The sequence below is a fragment of the Sander vitreus genome, chromosome 1, assembly GCF_031162955.1.
Source record: "Sander vitreus isolate 19-12246 chromosome 1, sanVit1, whole genome shotgun sequence".
Lineage (NCBI taxonomy): Eukaryota > Metazoa > Chordata > Actinopteri > Perciformes > Percidae > Sander > Sander vitreus.
The window spans coordinates 14,953,742-14,972,629 of NC_135855.1; the positions used below are offsets into that span (position 1 = coordinate 14,953,742).

General features: G+C 40.5%; 1 protein-coding gene across 1 annotated transcript; it reads left to right on the forward strand.

Annotated features, from left to right (window-relative positions):
- Positions 1-217: 217 nt before the first annotated feature.
- LOC144536292 (SHC-transforming protein 1-like) lies at positions 218-12,233 on the forward strand. Its single transcript, XM_078279393.1, has 14 exons — positions 218-488; positions 744-822; positions 916-1,442; positions 3,971-4,041; positions 6,413-6,473; positions 6,570-6,689; positions 6,811-6,864; positions 8,469-8,520; positions 8,625-8,751; positions 9,564-9,756; positions 10,561-10,633; positions 11,502-11,583; positions 11,697-11,844; positions 11,956-12,233. The coding sequence occupies exons 2-14, from the start codon at positions 771-773 to the stop codon at positions 12,082-12,084; spliced, it is 1,689 nt and encodes a 562-aa protein (XP_078135519.1). The 5' UTR covers positions 218-488; positions 744-770; the 3' UTR covers positions 12,085-12,233.
- The last annotated feature ends 6,655 nt before the right edge of the window (positions 12,234-18,888 follow it).

Consider the following 18,888-nt stretch of genomic DNA (forward strand, 5'->3'; position numbering starts at 1 on the left):
GGAAAGCCGGTGTATTAATTACTCATCTGATGTTAGAAGAGAGGAATAGAGCGCTCATGTACTGTATTGGCTGTGTGTGTGTGTGTGTGCAGCATGAGTCACCCTACCGTCCTGTGATTGGATGGTAGTTTATGGGTAAGGGAGGGGGAGAGAGCCTTAGGGGCAGTCTGTCAATCTCTCCTCCGCTCCATTCACACATTCATCTGCATGCACCGTCATAGAGAGATAGAGGAAGTGAGCGAGAGTCTCTCATTCATAAAAAAAAGAGAAAAGTTCATTCATAAAAAGCTGTACAGTTCTGCTGTACATCAGAAAGAAAAGACCGAGGGGAGGAAAGTTGATGTGGAGGTGAAGCCGAGCTGGAAGCCTGGCAACTGACTGAGAAAGTGTATGGGTTGTGTGAGAGTTATGATGGGGGTGTACACAGCATGACTAGAGCAAAGCAGACTGGACTGTAGACTACACAGGACATCCCCAGTCCCAAGCTGGTGAGTTGAATCTACTGTAACGGACCGTAATAATTTGAGGACATAGTACGCCAGATGCTAAGTCATTTCCCAAACATCAACTGATAAGCAATTCAACAAAAAAAATGTCAACCTTAATGTATTTCAAGCCTCTCCTGTTTTCTGCTTTCTGTAGTCAAATCTACGTTATCAAGTCAAACCTCTGTGTGTAATATCTGTGAATGTTTAGTCTAATTCCTGGCAGGGTTTCCTGCTCTCTTTTCTACTTTGTTCTAGTGCTCTCCCTTGTCCAGTTCCCTGATTATGAGAGAGCAAACCTTACCCAGGTTCAAATCACAGAAAGGACTCTTACCAGGTAGCTCATCACTTTTGTCATAATACATAATCAGTACAATGAAAGTCACTGCTGCATATCCGATTGTCACACTTTCTCTTTCATCTTTTACAGGCATGCTGAAGCGCACCAAATACAGTCGTCTGCGCAATGATTCGCTGACATCTCTGGAGGATCTGCCCCAAAGAATGCTGCCCCCTAGAGAGGACCTTTGCTTAGACTCTGATTTTGCCCAGTTGGATCCCGGGACGCCTACACATCACTGGCCGTCCACCCTGAGGGACTTCATCCCCCGTGTGGCCAACATCCGATTGCAAAGTCCTATTTCCCTGCGGGGCATGAGGGGACAGACGGACTCAGAGGACAGAACCATTGATGGACATACTGACAGACCCTTGTCCAGAGCAGAGTGGGGCTCAGGGCCTAACCAGAGATTTTGTAGCCAACCTTCCCTCAACGTACCCCTATCCACTAATAACTTGGCTCTGCGCTGCACAAAAAGACCCATAACCCTGCATCGGATGGCCGGCTGTCCTTGCTCACAACACAGAGACGGTCTCTGTTGTTTGAAGACCTCCTCGGCGGTAGATGACTGTACAGTGGAGGAGACAGCAGACAGAATGGTTCACCATCACATCAAGGTACCTGTCACATGTTAACTAATAACACTCAAAAATCTAATGGAGTAGCAGAATGCGACTAAGAGTGTGGGATGTTCTTTGCCCGACTAATCTTCATGTTTTGACAATTTGTCTAAAATTGTGAATGTGTTATTACTAAAATATTGATTGTGTGTCAGTGTGAAAGCGTCTTCACTTTACACTGCAAGAAAGTCTTTATTAATAATTCCTACCAGTGCCAACAAACACACAGACATACAGAACCATTGACACGCACGCACGCACGCACGCACGCACGCACGCACGCACACACACACACACACACACACACACACACACACACACACACACACTCTGTCTCCCTGTGCTCTTTCCACACCATCACACTCACTTTCGTACGTTCATCCCCTCCCTCTCAGATTAAGCTTCCTGTGTAGGCAGTAGTGACTCATCCTGGCTCTCTGCTTCTCTCTAGGTCTGCTCTACTTCTCTGTGTCTGTGTGTGTGTGTGTGTGTGTGTGTGTGTGTGTGTGTGTGTGTGTGTGTGAATGTATCCGGTATCGGCAGAGCCCATGCTGTCCTAGAACCGGAGGTGTGTCCGCATGGGTGATTAAGAGCAGGGCCTGTGAGCTGACCACTGATGGAAATGAGAACGGACTGTTTTATTGTCCTTTATAAACACACACACACACACACACACACACATATTGATTTAAGTCTGGTCTTCATCAGTAGACTTACTCATCCTGCCTCCAGCCTATAGGCTCTGGTCTGCTCTGTTGAAGCGCAGGGCCAATAGAAGTGGGACTGGCCAAAGTGTATCCAGGCACATGGCAAAAATGTTGTCTGGTTGCATTAACTACATGTCAAGATGTCCAAAACTATTTCTTAAGTGCAGAAGTTGCATGTCGGATAACTATGGACAGGCTAGTCCACAGTTTTGGTCCATAAGGATAACTGTATGTGCATACATTTACTGCTCCACTTGATGATTGCCTTTGATGATTTCTCCTCTAGAACTAATAGCCGGTCAAAGTTTTCTTGTACGATGAAATATCTCAACATTTACTGAATGGATTGGCACCAGAATTGTTTTCTTCATGGGTACCAGATGATAAATCCTAACGACTTTTCATCTTGTGCCATTATAAGGTTTTGTGTGAAAGATTTTGTCAACTATTGGTAGACATATATGTCCCCCTCAGGGGGCTTGTAACAACTTTAGTGATCCCTTAATTTTTTATTTGCCATCATCAATTTGCTAAATACTTCGATTAATGACCAATCCCTGAAAAACAAATGACTTTCAGCCTCTAAATATGCTAAACATCAGCATGGTAGCATTGTTCCTGCCAGCATATTAGCATGCTGATGTTAACATTTAGTACAGCCTTACTTTTAGTCTTGTTTTTCTTAAATAGTTTTTTATTGATTTTCTCGGTAGTCCAACCTGCCAAAGATTATCGATTGTTGAAAGACAGCCATGAAGAGAGAAAATAAAAGCATGACCGAAATGTGCAATGTCAGCAAAGATATGGTTTGATTTTTGCTATTTCTTGGAAAAATGCAGTATACAATAAGTGATCCCTAAACTTTTTTCTACAGATTGAACCTGTCGCCAAGTCCACTTAAAACTTTGTCTTTCTTTGAATCTGCTCCAGTATTTATAATGTTTCTTGAGCAGTTATTAATCAATTTAGATTTTTGAGGTCATCAGGAACTACAGTTATACAGTTGGCTGTCATCTGCATAGCGGCGGTTTCAAACCAGACGCGCAAGTGAATCGCTTGAGTTATAGTAAGAGCACAAAATGAAGCGCAGACCAACTAGACTCCATTTCAATAATCAATACTTTTAGGGTGTATAGAGCCAGCATATTTCCATATGTACATGGGTCAATTAAGGGTTTATTTCAACCAAACCAGAGTGGTGATTGTTGGAACAGTGGAAAAACGAACCAAAACGGCTTTTCATAGTTTCATTTTGTTTCTGTCGATTTTGAATGGTGTATTTTACAATGATAAAATTACTATTTGTTTACATGGAGTCTGGTGGGTTTAGCGATGGCGATCTCAGGGATGTTTTTATGGTTAAAAAAAGGATCTTACTCTTTAACTGAAAGGTCTATCTCTGTGTGGATCCTTTCCATAATGTTTTAGACACTTGGAACAGTAATCTGAGCATGTCAGTGGCAATACAAGCATTTTTCTGACGTGAATTGAAGGTGTGCAATTGCCCATTAACTTACATTGTAGCTTGTTTTGCTGACTGTCGACTGCAGCAATCTTGCTTATTCTGGACCAATTTCAAAGATTCTTGTTCCATTTTTTTCCATTCTTGTCACTTAAACACAAAAACATAGGAAAATAGGGTCCAGGTTGAACAAAAAAAACAAAGTTATCCTTTAAATTAAAGAGAAACAGGCTGGAAACATTGCCCACATAAGCACTCTGTCTAAGATCACTTAAGACTTTTATTATGGCTGTTTCTAGATATATTATTTTACATTGGAATCTGTGAGTAACTGGTGTTTTGTTGTGTTTTTCTAGTACATGGGTAGTGTGGAGGTGACCCAGTCCATGAGAACCCTCGACTTTGATACGAGAATGAAAGTCACACGGTAGGAGGTCCTCCCACTACCACCGTGCGCGCACACACACACACACACACACACACACACACACACACACACACACACACACACACACACACACACACACACACACACACTCTCTCTCTCTCTCTCTCTCTCTCTCTACTGTATGTGTATGCATGCGTGTGTGTAAAGGAGTTACTTGTGATTCTGGAGTTTGGCCTCTGGAGTTTTTGTCATGAGGTTAACGTAATTATAGAATAGAACTGTTTGGACTTGGCCTTCCATTATCACATATGGTCTCCTTCACTAACAAGAGGAAACTGCTTTATAACATATAGTCGCCAAGCAACACATGTGGTTTATTTGAAAAATGTTTCAAAGGGGGAAATCAAATTAAATGTATAATGTTTCATAAACCGGGGCTTTCTCCTCATTTGATATTGACATCCTTGTGCTGGATGCCATAATGCCGAAAGACACAGCTACTTCTGTTCACAACAACACTGTTGAATGATGGGGCAGCAAATCTAATTAGATGAATTTCCTCCTAATGATCTCTCATAGTCTTATTTAGAGGAGAGGAGAGAGAGAGAGTGAGACCTCAATCAATTACATAGAATTTGTTTTCAAGGAGAGGAAAAGCACTTCCTGGAAAAAAAAGTCTTGTTTCCTAGATAGTGGGATGTTACTTATGTATATGTGTGTTTGTTGGTGTTTGGCCTCTCTGACCCAAGCATCAGCTCTCTGAAAACAAGCAACTGCAAAGCTCTGAAGAATTACAGCTTAAAGGGGTGATAGAATGATTATATAGGGTATTTCACACTGTTCCTTAAAGTGGCCATATTATGCTTATTTTCAGGTTCATAATTGTATTTTGAGGTTGGACCAGAATAGGTTTACATGGTTTAATTTTCAAAAAACACCATATTTTTGTTGTACTGCACATTGCTGTAGATCCTCTTTTCACCCTGTGTGTTGAGCTCTCTGTTTTAGCTATAGAGTGAGGCATCACACTTCTATCCCATCTTTGTTGGGAGTTGCACATGCGCAGTAGCTAGGTAAGGATCATATCATCTAGCTAGCTGTTTATTTCTACAACTTCAGTAGTACAAGGCAGGATTAGCTGGGAGACTTCTTCTAAACGAGGGTGCACTTCCAACTTTGCGTGGAATATCTGCAGAATAGGGACATGTAAGTAGTTCTTTTGTAGATTTTGGTGAACTATTGTGTGTTGTAGCAGTGTTTTGCCATTCAGAATGAGCTAGCAAGCTAGCGCTAGCATGCTACGGTTAGCCACCTCGTTTCGGCTAGTGACATAAAAAGCCCTGCCGACACACACCGGCCATTTAGCAGGAAGAGGGGAGCTGCAGGCCCTGGAGCTCTGTCAGGGCAGAGGCGTTTGGTAGTCCATTAACCCAAAAAACGGTGACTTTGCGCGGGTATGGAGCTGCCGGCCGTGGCCGTGACGGAGCTCCATCTAGCTCACAGCAGGCCGGGGTCTGTGAAGGAGGTCAGGCCAGGCGGCAAGGCAGCAACCCAGGCAGCACCGGCCGCTCCGACACACAGTTGGACAACATTTGCAATTAGCCATACATTTTTGTAAAACGGCCCATATTTGACCTCTACATAGTTGATTTCTCTCATAAAAAAGTCTCAGAAGTGAATTTAGTGGTAAAATAGCAGATGAACAATGTATACAATTTCTGAGATCTGCGCGACCTATTCAGAAAACTACCTGATCTCAGATCAGTGGTGTAGCCTATGTAAATGTTTGGGCGTGACAAAGATAAAGACTAGAGCCAAATGAGGAGGAGCCGCCGAGTTGACGTCAACTCGGCTGCTCGTTGAGATTTGCCCGTTTTCAGCAGCAGTTTGAAATTGTGAGATTTGCAGAGGAAAGAGGTGTCAATGGGATTTTGAGGTTCTATGGATGTCCTAGTTACCCACCAAACTGTCGTAAAATTGGTTTTGTGTTCTATCAGCCCTTTAATTTGAGCACACATACCAGGAGTATTTTTGTAGCCAATCTTATCATAGATCAGTCAGTGTTTTAATAGTTGAATCTATCTCCTTTTCATCTACATACATTTGTATGTACTGTATGTATAGCTTTACCTAAACAGGCAAGGGCTCATTGATATTAACTTGATACGTCAAGTACATGTTGCTGACAATACTTTTGCTTGTTGCATGTTGCAGTACATTTTATTTCACTGATATACTGTGGATAAGCTTCTTGTAAAGTAGTTTCCTTCCTCATGTTCTCACATGCAAGTCACATGTTAGTAGGGCACACTGGATCACATATTTACAAAGGTATCTCTGTGTTTGGTGTGTGTATGTGTACATGTTTGTGTGTGTGTGCGCACGTGCGTGCGTGCGTACACATGCACAGTGAGGCAATCAGCAGACTGTGTGAGAGGACATCAGCCAAGAGAGCAGTGAAAACTGGGAGGGTAAGACACACACACACACACACACACACACACACACACACACACACTACAATCAACACAGACACAACTAAAATAACTGATTTTTGTCATCATCAGCCTGTATGCAAGGGACTGTCTGCTCTTCTGGGTCAAATCAACCTACAGTTTTCTGGGAGCAGGAGCATCCTCACTGTCTCCACAGACAGCTTGACTCTGATTGCTGCCTCCTCCTTACAGGTGACAGCTTCAGCACGCTTAACCAAATTATAACTGTCATACATCTCAATTATTGAGGCATTTCATTAAAAAAAAATTCTGTGCTTCTGTTTTTCTCTCTCTCTTTTTTCCTCATCCTCAGAAAATTGCCCACCACCCCATGCAGGCCATTTCATTTGCCTCAGGAGGAGATCCAGTATGTTCATATTCTCAAATGTTTCACATGTACCAACATGTTCATGGGCAGATAGGGACACAAACACACACACACACATACGCAGCGAGTAATTTGATTACAGCTGGGTTTATGGAGGATTGAATTATTTCCTACCCCAACCCTAGATCCCTCTTTACTTTTAATTGGTGGTGCGAGGTCTGGGCCCGTATTTATCAAGCCATTAAAAGTAAATTTTGGACTTAAATTAAAGATAAATAAGATAAGTTAAAATAAATAATAAAATCCTTCACTCTTACTACTCGCAAACTTAAGAATAAATGCTTTTTATCAAATTTCTTTCTGACTAAAAATACTCTAAAGACAAGAGAGCCACAAGAGTAGATTCTAGATGACTGCAGTACAAAAATAATTTCATCACATGCTTTCATCATCTTTACACCTCGACGAATCTGTGTCAAACTAATTACTCGTATCTATTTTTTTCTTTTTCCCCTCTATGCCCGCATTATTTCCATATGACAGACTATGGGTTATTTATCCTGAGTGAAAAAAGAATAAAATCAATGCTGCAGTTAATGACTGTCTGAACAGCCAGCAGGACATGTCTGTTGTTACAGTAGCTGCTGTCTAGGTCAAACCCTGCTTAATAAACTGCTTGACTAACAAAATCTGTTATTTATGGTTTGCTCAAACAGTGACTACAAATGCTGGGTACACACTCTAATATTTCATTGCCATTTTGATACTGCGACATCACACTGGCCAAAGATTGTAGAGAACAGGGAGCCAGTTCCTCTTTGGGAAACACAACACCAGCAAAGCTATGGATGGGATTATAGCTCGCTGTTTAATTAATTAGCTAAAATAATCTTAGTAGTGTGCTCTAAGCCTCGGCTCTGTTGGCTTGGACACATAGAAGATAGCGGGGGGAATTAAATCAATCTGCCACAGAGGCTTTATGGTGAAACATATTCAGCTGACTCTGCTCTAGTAGAGAACCACTGATAGGTAGTGAATTAATTAAGAATACACGTGGATCTTCATTTACTGAAAATGTCTGCTGTGTTTTCAATAATCAAATTAGGAAAAGATTAGAAATTGCAAGGCTGATTACAGATCCTAAACCCACCAGATGTACAGGTAATTAAGTAAACTACACAACAACAACAACACAGTCAAGAGGTCTTTCAGTGACCTTGTGTACATACAGAGAAATGCAGAGAATACCTTTAAAGTGAGATTATGTAACTTTTGAAAGAAGAAATAACACAGTCCTTCTTTTACAAATGAAAGGTTGAATGCATGGGCAACAAAATGCACCATTGCTAAATTCAGAACACTCAGGGGTTTTGCTGCCACAGTCTTACTTGGTCTGGTATGACCAGTAGCTTATGGTGGCTAATGTTAACAAACTTTTGACAGATACTGCTGTGTAACTGACATTATTATGTCGGCTTTCTGACTTCATTATTGTCTTATCTACTTGTGCTACTGTTAAACTATAAGCTATGTAGACACGTTTATATTAGCATTTAGCATCTTGTAACTGCCATTTTGTGGCCACAGTGGCTGCTGTTCAGCTTTCAGTAACACTTGTTATTTTTCTCTCAATTTGTTTACAGGACATGGCAGATTACATCGCTTATGTTGCCAAGGACCTCGTCAATCAGAGAGGTGGACAGTTTAATTTCACATTACGATAAGCGCGGCTTCCATTGCACTTTCTGCCTTCATTGTTTAAATGCACAACATTGTCTCTCTTTCTCTCTCTCTGTCAGCATGTCACATCCTGGAGTGTCCCCGGGGTTGTGCCGGTGAGGTTATCAACAGCATCGGTCAGGCTTTTGAGACTCGTTTCCGCCAACTTCTCAGCCACACACCATCGCTCCTCTCCAACAATCCCAGGTTGTCCTTCTGTCTACTTCACCCATCTGATCACGAGTGCAATTTAGACTCTCTACATTGGCCTATAATTCTTTTCACTGGGTTTTATAATAGCATAGTTCGTTTTGAGTTTGATCCGGTGCGCCTCATCCTTGGGTTACTTGGTTTTTGTGTTTGTATATTTGTGTAGAGCTGAAAGATGAGTTGATTAATCGATTAGATGATCGACAGAAAATGAAACTACAATTATTTGATACTCTACTGATCGTTTGATTAACATTTCATGCAAAAATGCCAAACATTTGCTGGTTCTAGCTTCTCAAATGTGAACATTTGATACTTTACTTTGTCTTATAGACAGATAATCTTCGCTTTGGGAACTTTTAAGTAATTTTTCACTATTTAATCTTCTATAACCGAACCAAGACAACAATTGGCAGATTAATCAATAATGAAAATAATCATTAGTTGCAGCCATTTCTTTGTGTAGCACAGTTTTGGGGTGTTTAAATCCAAACGCAGCAGAAGGACTCAGTTTTATTCGGCAAACTCAAAGGAATCTATGCTTTTGATTTGAGTATTTGTCTCTATCTTTGTAAGTGTTCTTTTGTGTGTGTGTGTGTGTGTGTGTGTGTGTGTGTCTGTGTGTGTGTGTGTGTGTGTGTGTGTGTGTGTGTGTGTGTGTGTGTGTGTGTGTGTGTGTGTGTGTGTGTGTGTGTGTACTCATCTCGACTGCATATATGCGTGAGCATTAGTGCAGCAGTAACAGTCATGTCACAGCTTCTCCACAGCGGAGGCAGTGAGGTGAACATCATGTAACTTTCTGCGTGCAGGTCAGCAGCAGTGAGAATCTGTCACAAATGGAGCCCAGAGGAGACAATAACAGACCAAAGGTTAGAGCAGGAAGGAGAAGCCAGGAAGCACTGTGACTACTACAATGTGATCCCGGGAAAGACGCCGCCCGCTGGTGGAATAGAGGACCTGCGGATTACAAGAGAGGACAAACAGGATGCTGACATACAAGGGGTAAGGGCCCACTGATATTGTGCAGTTGTAAATGTTACAATGGTTTAATATGTGTGGCATTATGTCAGTAGTGGACTGCTTAATTTGAAGTATGTTGATTTTTTTAAAGATAATTTTACACTTTAAAAAGAAAAAAATAATCTTTTTTTTATCTGTTGGCCACTGAGCAGAAGCAGTTGAACTTTAAGTGCCTTGCTCAAGGACACTTCAGTTGTTAGTAATAACTTCCCAGAATTATTGTGCTAGTCTGGGAATTAAGTCAGCGACTTTCTGGTCATGTCTTACACACAGTGGTGTAGTCTACGTGATACGCAGGTATACGCAGTATACCCACTAAGAAAGCTCCAGGATTTTCATATACCCACTTAAAAATGCCCAATGACACGCAAAAAAATACTTTCCATTATATTTTTGATATATTTTGAATCATCATCTGTGTTTTTCTTCTTCACATAGGCTAAATAAAGGTATTTCCACTGTGAATTGGTGCATAAAAATGTATATACAATACAAGAAATGAAGTCGTTGATGCTCAAAACTTCCCTGGGGGAGGACACCCAGACCCCCCAATATGATATGCCCACCCCCCCCAAAAGGCAGATTCTGGCCAATATATATACACTACAGTATACCCATCTACAATACATTAGACTACACCACTGCTTACACACACACACACACACACACACACACACACACACACACACACACACACACACACACACACACACACACACACACACACACACACACACACACACACACACACATCCTGTGTGTATGACTCATCTAGTGCTGTTGCAGGTTCGTTTATCTCAGCCTGTTTCACTGTGTGAGAACTGCTCCATCACAGAAGAAACTCCAGCTCCACCTGCAGGTAAAACTCATCAATACACTGCCAGCCCAAGTTAAAATGGTGCTACATAACTGTATATGTCTGTATGATACTTCATTAACGTGTGTTGCTCTGTGACTGTGTGCATGATAAAGTGTAGTTTAAACTAATAGGGTTAATTATAGTTCAGGTAAACTTTGTTTAATTAAAATCTGATTTAATAAAACTTACATAGTTAAATGGTTCTAACCAATGTGCAATATTAGTTTAAACCACAATTGAAAATACTATAGGCCAGGATAAAAAAATTCTGATCAAAACAATCGCAGACAAAAGCCCATGAATAGAGGCATCACTGCACCATCATGCAGCAGTTACCGTAGGTATCGGAACGAAAAATGTTATTTGTACTTCACACAATTAGAGCTTTAGGAGAAGAAAGAGTGGTGCCAGCAAGATTTTTGCTCACTGTTATGTTTTAATAGCAGCTCCAACTTTTCTGTTGAGTCTATTAGACACCTCAACTGTCAGTTTAAAGTTAACCACAAATCAGAGTTTGGAGTTTTAAAATCTGATATTTTAAGAACAGTCTACAATAAAACCTATTTATTTAACCTTAAGTTTAAAGATTTGGCGCGAAAGAATTGTAAAGTGACATAATCAATAAAACAATGCCAATATGAATTTAAAAATGTGTGACTTTCTTTTTTGCTTCAACCTAATCCTTTCAGTCACTATTTACTGTTGGAGTTTACACTGTGATATGTGTATAATTGTTGTTTTTATGATGAATGAATAAACTACTACTACTACTACTATACAACAATAATCCTGGTTTATAGCTAATCCCGGTTGGAGCAACCAATCCTTGTGAACTGTTATATTCGTTATATATTTCTGTCTCCATCAGACTCGGTGGTATCGGCGGTCAGTACCCCACTCTCTGACACACAGATCCACCTGATCCAGGAGGAAGGCTGGTTCCATGGCAGGTGGATAATCGACATCCCTGTTTCTTGACTACCAGTTAATTACTTTAATGTGTCTGTCTGCTAATGTATATCTCCCTCTTCCTTTCTCAGTAACTTTGTGTCCTTTATCCCAGGTTAGGAAGAGAGCAGGCGGAGTCACTTCTCACCTGTAGTGGGGATTTCCTGGTCAGAGAGAGCAGCTCTGCCTCTCGTCAGTATGTACTCAGCGGGATGGAGGGAGCCACCGTGCGGCACTTACTGCTGGTGGATCCACATGGGCAGGTTAGAGTTGTGTTGTTGGATTTTAAATACACAAAGCATGAGACGAGGCAAATGGCAGCTGGCCTTGTGGACTCATGTTTAACATTGTTGCCTGTGTCTTTGTGTAACCAGGTGCGGACTCGTGATCAGGTGTTTTTGAGTGTGGGTCACCTGGTGCGTTTCCACATGGAGAACCAGATGCCCATCGTCACTGGAAGCAGTGAGCTGTGTCTGAAACAGCCAATCCTACAAAGACACTAAAACACACATTTATAGACCGTCAGATGCATATATTAGCCTTAGCAAAAAAAGGAAATGTTTAAACCTTTCAACACTTTTAAATCAACCTGTCAACATGTGAGACGCCACTTCCTAGAATATTTTATTTGGTCATTAAAGTTCATATATTATATATGCAAATTGTTTGATTTTCTTACCATTTGAGTAAACTCTCAAAGAGAGTAAACTCTCTCTCTCTCTCTCTCTCTCTCTCTCTCTCTCTCCCTCCCTCCCTCCCTCCCAGGCTGAATTTGCTGGTGTTTTAAGTCAAAGCACAATCATTGATAGAAGGAAAATACCACAATGTTGGCTGACTTTCAGAATCATTTTTGACATGGTAACTAATTTGTCTTGTGTTCATTTGTTTTGATTTGTTATTGCCTTGTGTTCTCATTTTCATGCTTGAGTTTTGAAACTCACTTATTTGTTACATTCTGAATAAATAATTCAAATGCTACAGAAATAGATTTGCAGTTTAGTCTTAGATGAACTGGCAAATATGCAAATAGTAATGTTTTTGTTCCACATAAAGTGTAATCAAATACATCTTCAGTTCTTTTACAGAATGGATTACTGGACTTTGTCTGACATTTTTTTATTGGTAATCCTCCAACCACAAAAAACCCAACTTTATTTCTTCTTACACTTCCAGTAATCCAGGCTACTTTATGTTGTAACATAAAGTAGTAGTAGTACAACATTGAACTGCTATTTATAGGTGCAGGCTCTAGGGAGGTTGTAAAGTGCATTGATTTGTCCTCCAAATTTCATGATTATATCAGAAAACTGCACATTACCAGATGACGGACACAATGTAAAAATGAGTTAATGGAAATAAAAATATTTATAGAACATAAAAATTATATTCACAAACAACTTTTTATTTTGTCAAGGTTTTATTAACGTGTAGCTGAGACACAAAGGTGTAACGTGTTGTCTTATTTCGGAAGGTGTCATTAGTTTCCTGTAGAGTTCAAGAGCCAATCAAAGTGCTCAAGGAAGGAAGAGTTAATTTAATACTTATTTTTTTTTTACATTCTGGTATGGAATGTGACCAAAGGACCAAAGACATGAGTCAAGAGCCTCTGGTAAGATTTTGGAGACATCTCTTGGAGGCACACACATGCTTAACTAGGCTAATGGTAACTCCGTTACAGTTCAGTATATAAATAACGTTACAGTAGCAATGAGGATACGACTAACCAAATTAACTAATATGTAAATAATGTAATAAAAAATCTTAACCGAAAATAAGCTTTATTGATTACTATAGGCCACAGACCCACTAAAAAGGATAAATGAGAAGAGGCGTTAAGTAAAAATAGAAATACTGTAATATAAAAATACTCTATTACAATTGTGCAAACTGGCACTTAAGTAAAAGTACATGCTATTATTAAAAAGTTCTTTAAGTATTGAAAGTAAAAGTACTCACACCCCCTGCATGCATTTATGTACAATCGTAATCTGCAGCTAACGTTAACGTTAGAGTAACAAGTAAATGTAACGTTAGTAGGGTAAATAATATAGTATTTCTCACTGAATGTAGCTAGCTATAGTCGAGAAGTAGCTAGGTAATGCTTTCCACAGCTAACTAATTTCTTGCTAACGTTGGCTGGGTATAGGGCTCACATCTAGCAACACAGACAGGGACAGTAGGAAATACCAAAAAGTTTAATCTTTAGTAACAGAATACTACAGTCAGAAAGACTGCTGGTGCGAATAAAGCTCAGCTCATATTCTGGTTGTGAAATTTTCAAGGCTGGGCGCCGCCGGGGTCTTTCTTCCGTCTGCCGCCTAGCTGAGGCGGGTATGGCTGCAGCCTGGAGCGTCCCACGTCAATTGCTTGCAGCAGCGGAGGAGCTAGCTACTGTAGCATCATGCTGTAGCACCATGCTGTAGCATAACACAGGTGCATCTCCTCCCTAATCAAACTCTCTCTCTCTCTCTCTCTCTCTCTCTCTCTCTCACTGTCAGCTTCCACTTTTACTAAAACTAGAAAGAAAACTAAGTAATATTTTACTTGGGCTACTTGAATAATAAACAAATAATAAATAAAGATTTAGAGATTTATTTATTATTATTATATGTTTATTATTTGTTTATTTGGTTATTATTTGCACTCCCTTTGGCACTAAGTGTTACCTACATTCCCACTATAAACAAAGTCATTGTTTTTGCACTATGATTAAAAACACTCCTATTACACTGAATTGCACTTACTTTATGTGTGTATAGTATTATTAACTATATATTTTTTGAATTCTGTTTTATGTGTGTGTGGTGTAGCATAAAGGGGAAAGTCTGGATCGACGACAGTTCATTTACTGAATAATCGCTGGAACATCTGGCGCCGCCGGATATTCCACCGGATGTCCCTTGCCTTGCAATACTCCGTTCATTTTGGGTACAACAACGAACTTTGTGCAACAAGGCAGGCCTGCTCGGTTCTTTTGGGGAATGATTGTAAAGATTTACAAAGAATATGTTTACGGCTTTTACTATCTAACTGGGACGTTTTGGGACCGATTGGCGGGGATTTGCTATGGACAAAATAGACATGGTGATACACTGGTAAGAGCAAATGACGTTTAACCATTTATCCAGCTAATTTAAATAGCTCACGTTACTGTATTCTGTGAACAGTTAACTTCATTTAATGTTGTATGTGGCGTTTTCTTTTGCGGAGTGCAAATGTCCCACCAAAACAAGTTCCTTCCCGAGTCCATTTGGCAGATCAACAGTCTTTGCGACAGGAGCTTAGCGCCACCCAAGACAATTGTGATTGGTAAAAGAAACGCAAACAACCCAGAGCATTTTTTTCCTCCTATCTAGGAATGTATGTGTGGAGGGGCCAGACCTTACTCCGCAGCGCTGTGGAGATAGGTCTGACAATGCGAGACTAAAGGGAAACAGTCTCTGCTGAACATGGATGAGATAAGAAATGCACCTTGAATAACGCTACATCTCGCGTAACGTTAGCTACCTAAACTCTCGCTCCGTTGATTCCAGCGCACAAAAGGGGCTAAAATCAAATTTAAAAAATCAAAGTTTTCATTTCCAACCGTTTTGTAACTTATTGGTGGAGCTCATGCAATTTGTTGATGGAAAAAAAAAAGAAAATCCTAAAGAAAACCTGTAACAGAGAAGACATGGTTGACATGGAGATTCAAGTGTCTCTGAGGTAATGAAATACAGTCATAGGAGGTTTACAGTTGTTTTGGTCTGTTGGAAATTTGTAAAGTGTCTAAAATGAATTATTTTGGATTTAATAATGCATAGGACAAGGTAGTCTTGGTGGGAATAATATTGGGTGATACTATATTGAGCTAACTACATGAGAGGGAGCTTGAGTAAAGGAAATATATAGCACACTGTTTATTTGCTCATGACAAAATAATAATGCAAAAGTAGTATGCATCTACTAAAAATTAGTAGATACTGTCGTGTGTAAGTGTGTAAGTGTACTTATAAAATAAAACTACATTATTACACATATATATGTGAATTTCATTTAAAAAGAACATGCAGTGTCTAGTGACTAATGAACCAATATAATGGGCAAATGTACTACATATATTTATGTCCCATCAGTTCTGCAGGTGAGGAATTGTGTCACAGGTGGTTTAACTAGCAGATTATAAGAACCTGATAATGATGACGAAATGTGGATTTTGAAAACATACAATTATTTTTTTCATGAAGACCAGTCTGTATTGAAATGTGGTTTACCTGAGAGTGTGGTTTTAGAACTTCTTGTTTAAAGTAACATCATCTGATCCCCTTTCTTTCTTTTTGCTCTTAGTTTTGGAGGTGAAAATTCTAGTGAGGAACCATCAATAATTGACACAGAATTTGAAGAGGAAATGGGCAGGTGTCCTCTTTGCTTAGATAAAAAAAACAAAAAAAACAGCGGAATTACAGCATATGGCAAAGAACTCCTTTTCAAACAACTTTTGAGCTCAAGTTATCTGAACTTTACCTGTCTGGGAATATGGTCAACTGAAGCTGGTCATAAACACAACACCGTACCACTTCACCAGCCGAACCTGCTCTCTAAGAACACATCGCAAGAAGAAGCACAGTTGAGCCTGCTCTTGAAGAACACATTGCAAGAAAAAAACACAGTTTGAAGTAGAGAACAAAGAGCTGAAGAAACTTCTGAACTCCACTTATTAAAACGTCACTCTTCTGGGAAGTGAGTATGGCCAACTGAAGCTGCTCATTAACGCAACATGGTGCAACATCACCATGTTGTCTGCTGAAAATACACAGCTGAGCCTGCTCTTGAAGAACACATCACAAGAAAAAGCACAGTTGCAAGTGGAGAACAAAGAGCTGAACATGTTTCTAAATTCAACACTGAAAAACTGACCTTGTGGAAGAGGAGAACAGGCAACTGAACCTGCTTCTGAATGAATCATTGCACACCATCACCATGTAGTCTGAAACAATGAACAACAATCCTCTATGCAGCTGGTAGCAGAAAATCAACACCAGCGTTTAATCCTGTTCTTGTTCTCATTTAAAACTGTCCTTCCTCTGGAAATTCAGCAACAAGGACACACTGCAGTGTTCACGTTGCCTGCCTGGCTGGGTCGAGCACGCTCCATGTTGCGTCTTCCTGTCCCAGGGCTTGACCTGGCTGTTGTCTTGAATGCCGAAGACTAGGCATTCTTGACCAACATGACTTTTCAGTTTGTACAGCAGCACCCTCAAGAAAACTCTCATTCAGCGTGGATCGGGTTGCAGGACATGGTGAAGGAGGGTGTCCACTTCTGGGTCAATGGAAATAGAATTCAAAGAATTTTAATTTACTGGAATCACCTGGACCCAAAGAAGGCCGTGGCCTCTTGGGACAAAGACCGGGCAGGACAGGACTATGTTGCCATTGTCCAATGGAGACACATTGGACAGGAGAATTACTTAAACTCCTGAGATGACATTGTTTGTGGTGGTGACCATGGCTCTTAGTTTGTGCTGAATGCCAGACCTGTGATGTAGCTGCATGTTGTTGGTTAAGCTGTGGAGGAAAAGCAACATCTCACTCTCTTTCAGGCTGAGTTTGCTGGTGTTTACTCAAAGTCTACATGTAAGTGTAATCTAAGCACCATCACTGGTGTCGGGAGGAAATTACTTTCAGAATGATTATCTTACATGTTAACTTTCTCGTGTTTATTTGTTTAAATAACTTTCACTTGTCTGTTGCATTCTGTATGAAAAATTAAAATGCTCTCTGTAACCAGAATCTACAGAACAAGATTTGCATTTTAGTCTCAGATAAACTGGCAAATACGTAAAGTTTAGGGCGTGTCCAAATACACTTTTGCTAGTTTGACGGCGCATGGTTCAAATACCTAGCTTTTGTACCTTGGCGCATTGCTATTATGATGGCGGATTTGCACCGTAATATTTTTATTTGTAATCTTTTGCATGTTTGTGTGCTGTTGCGCTTCCCTGTGTGTGTTTGTGTGTGTAACAAGCATAGTGTGCGCGTGCTGTGCACGAGCCTAGGCGCATTTTACTAATGCGCTGTTAAAATAACAATGAAATGCTGCGTTATTGACTTTAGACCAGGTTTTTGTTGGTCAATGGCGCGATCACTTCCCGCTGACTCAAGATAGCAATACACCAAGAATGCACCTGAACACACCTCCCTGTAAGACCAGCATGCCCATGGGCGCAGGTGCATTTGCTATTTAAACGACGTGGGCGCTGGACGGGAAATTGACGACTACGTCGGTCTTAAACTAGCAAAGACACTTGGGTCGGGCTTTGCGCTGCGCCAGGTGCAAGATAGGCCCATGGAGTCAAGAGCCTTCGGTAAGATTTTTTGAGACACACACCAATGCACACATGATTAACTGCAGACAGGAGATTGTTCACTTTACTGTAGTCTCGCATTGCCAGACCTATCTCCACAGCGCTCCGGAGGAAGGTCTGGCTAGTCCACATTTTCCACAACATTCCGGGATAGGAGAAAAACGTCCTCTGGTTTATTGGCATTTCTTTAAACCAATCACAATCGGCTTGGGCGGTGCTAAGCTCTGGACGCAGGTACGGTCCCTCTGTAAAATAGCCTAGTGCACATAGGGAGGCGAGCTCTGGAATTAAAATGGCTGTCGAGTTTATGATGATAATTTTACTCCAAAAGAAAAGATGAATATATTTTAATTGTCTGTTCTAGCTCGGAGGATGTTTCTTGAATCGACCAGAGTTTAGAATGCCAACACAAAGAAAGCGGAAGGTGAGGGACATCCGGGCGAAAATGAGGGACATCTGGCGGAACCTCCGGTGACACCGGAACAGTCCCGTAAGTGAAATGTCGTCGATACGGACTAACTTTACTGTGGCTCTTCTCCTTGGGGCTGACTTCACATGTTGCAACTTGAAAGCAATTCCAGTTCTGCACAAAGTGTGTGAGAGCCATGCAAAGGCCTGCAACAATTATAACATAATTGTCTATTTGTCAATTTTTTTGCATAATCGCGGTTTTATTTGTTTAACCGCAATTAGTTGATAACATTAGCTAAGGTGCTAAGGCGTGTGACTGGTTATTGTGGATTTTGTTTAGATATGCCAAATTGTAATTATATAAGTCATTATTGGTCGGACTATGTTTTGTATTATTATTTCAGTTCTTAATTGTTGGCACTTGACCCTATACACGTTCATAAGAACCAAAATGACGAGGCGTGATGCAGTTAGAAATTAGTTTTTCTGATAATTAAGATGCGTTGTTTACTACATAGGCTGTGTATTTGTGTTATTACATAATCTGGGTCA

Coding starts and splice junctions, on each gene's coding strand:
- LOC144536292 (XM_078279393.1), top strand. CDS start 771: ATGAGAGAGCAAACCTTACCCAGGTTCAAATCACAGAAAGGACTCTTA. Junction 6,690..6,810: donor TTGCTGCCTCCTCCTTACAG/GTGACAGCTTCA, acceptor CCTCATCCTCAG/AAAATTGCCCACCACCCCAT. Junction 11,584..11,696: donor GAAGGCTGGTTCCATGGCAG/GTGGATAATCGA, acceptor CCTTTATCCCAG/GTTAGGAAGAGAGCAGGCGG.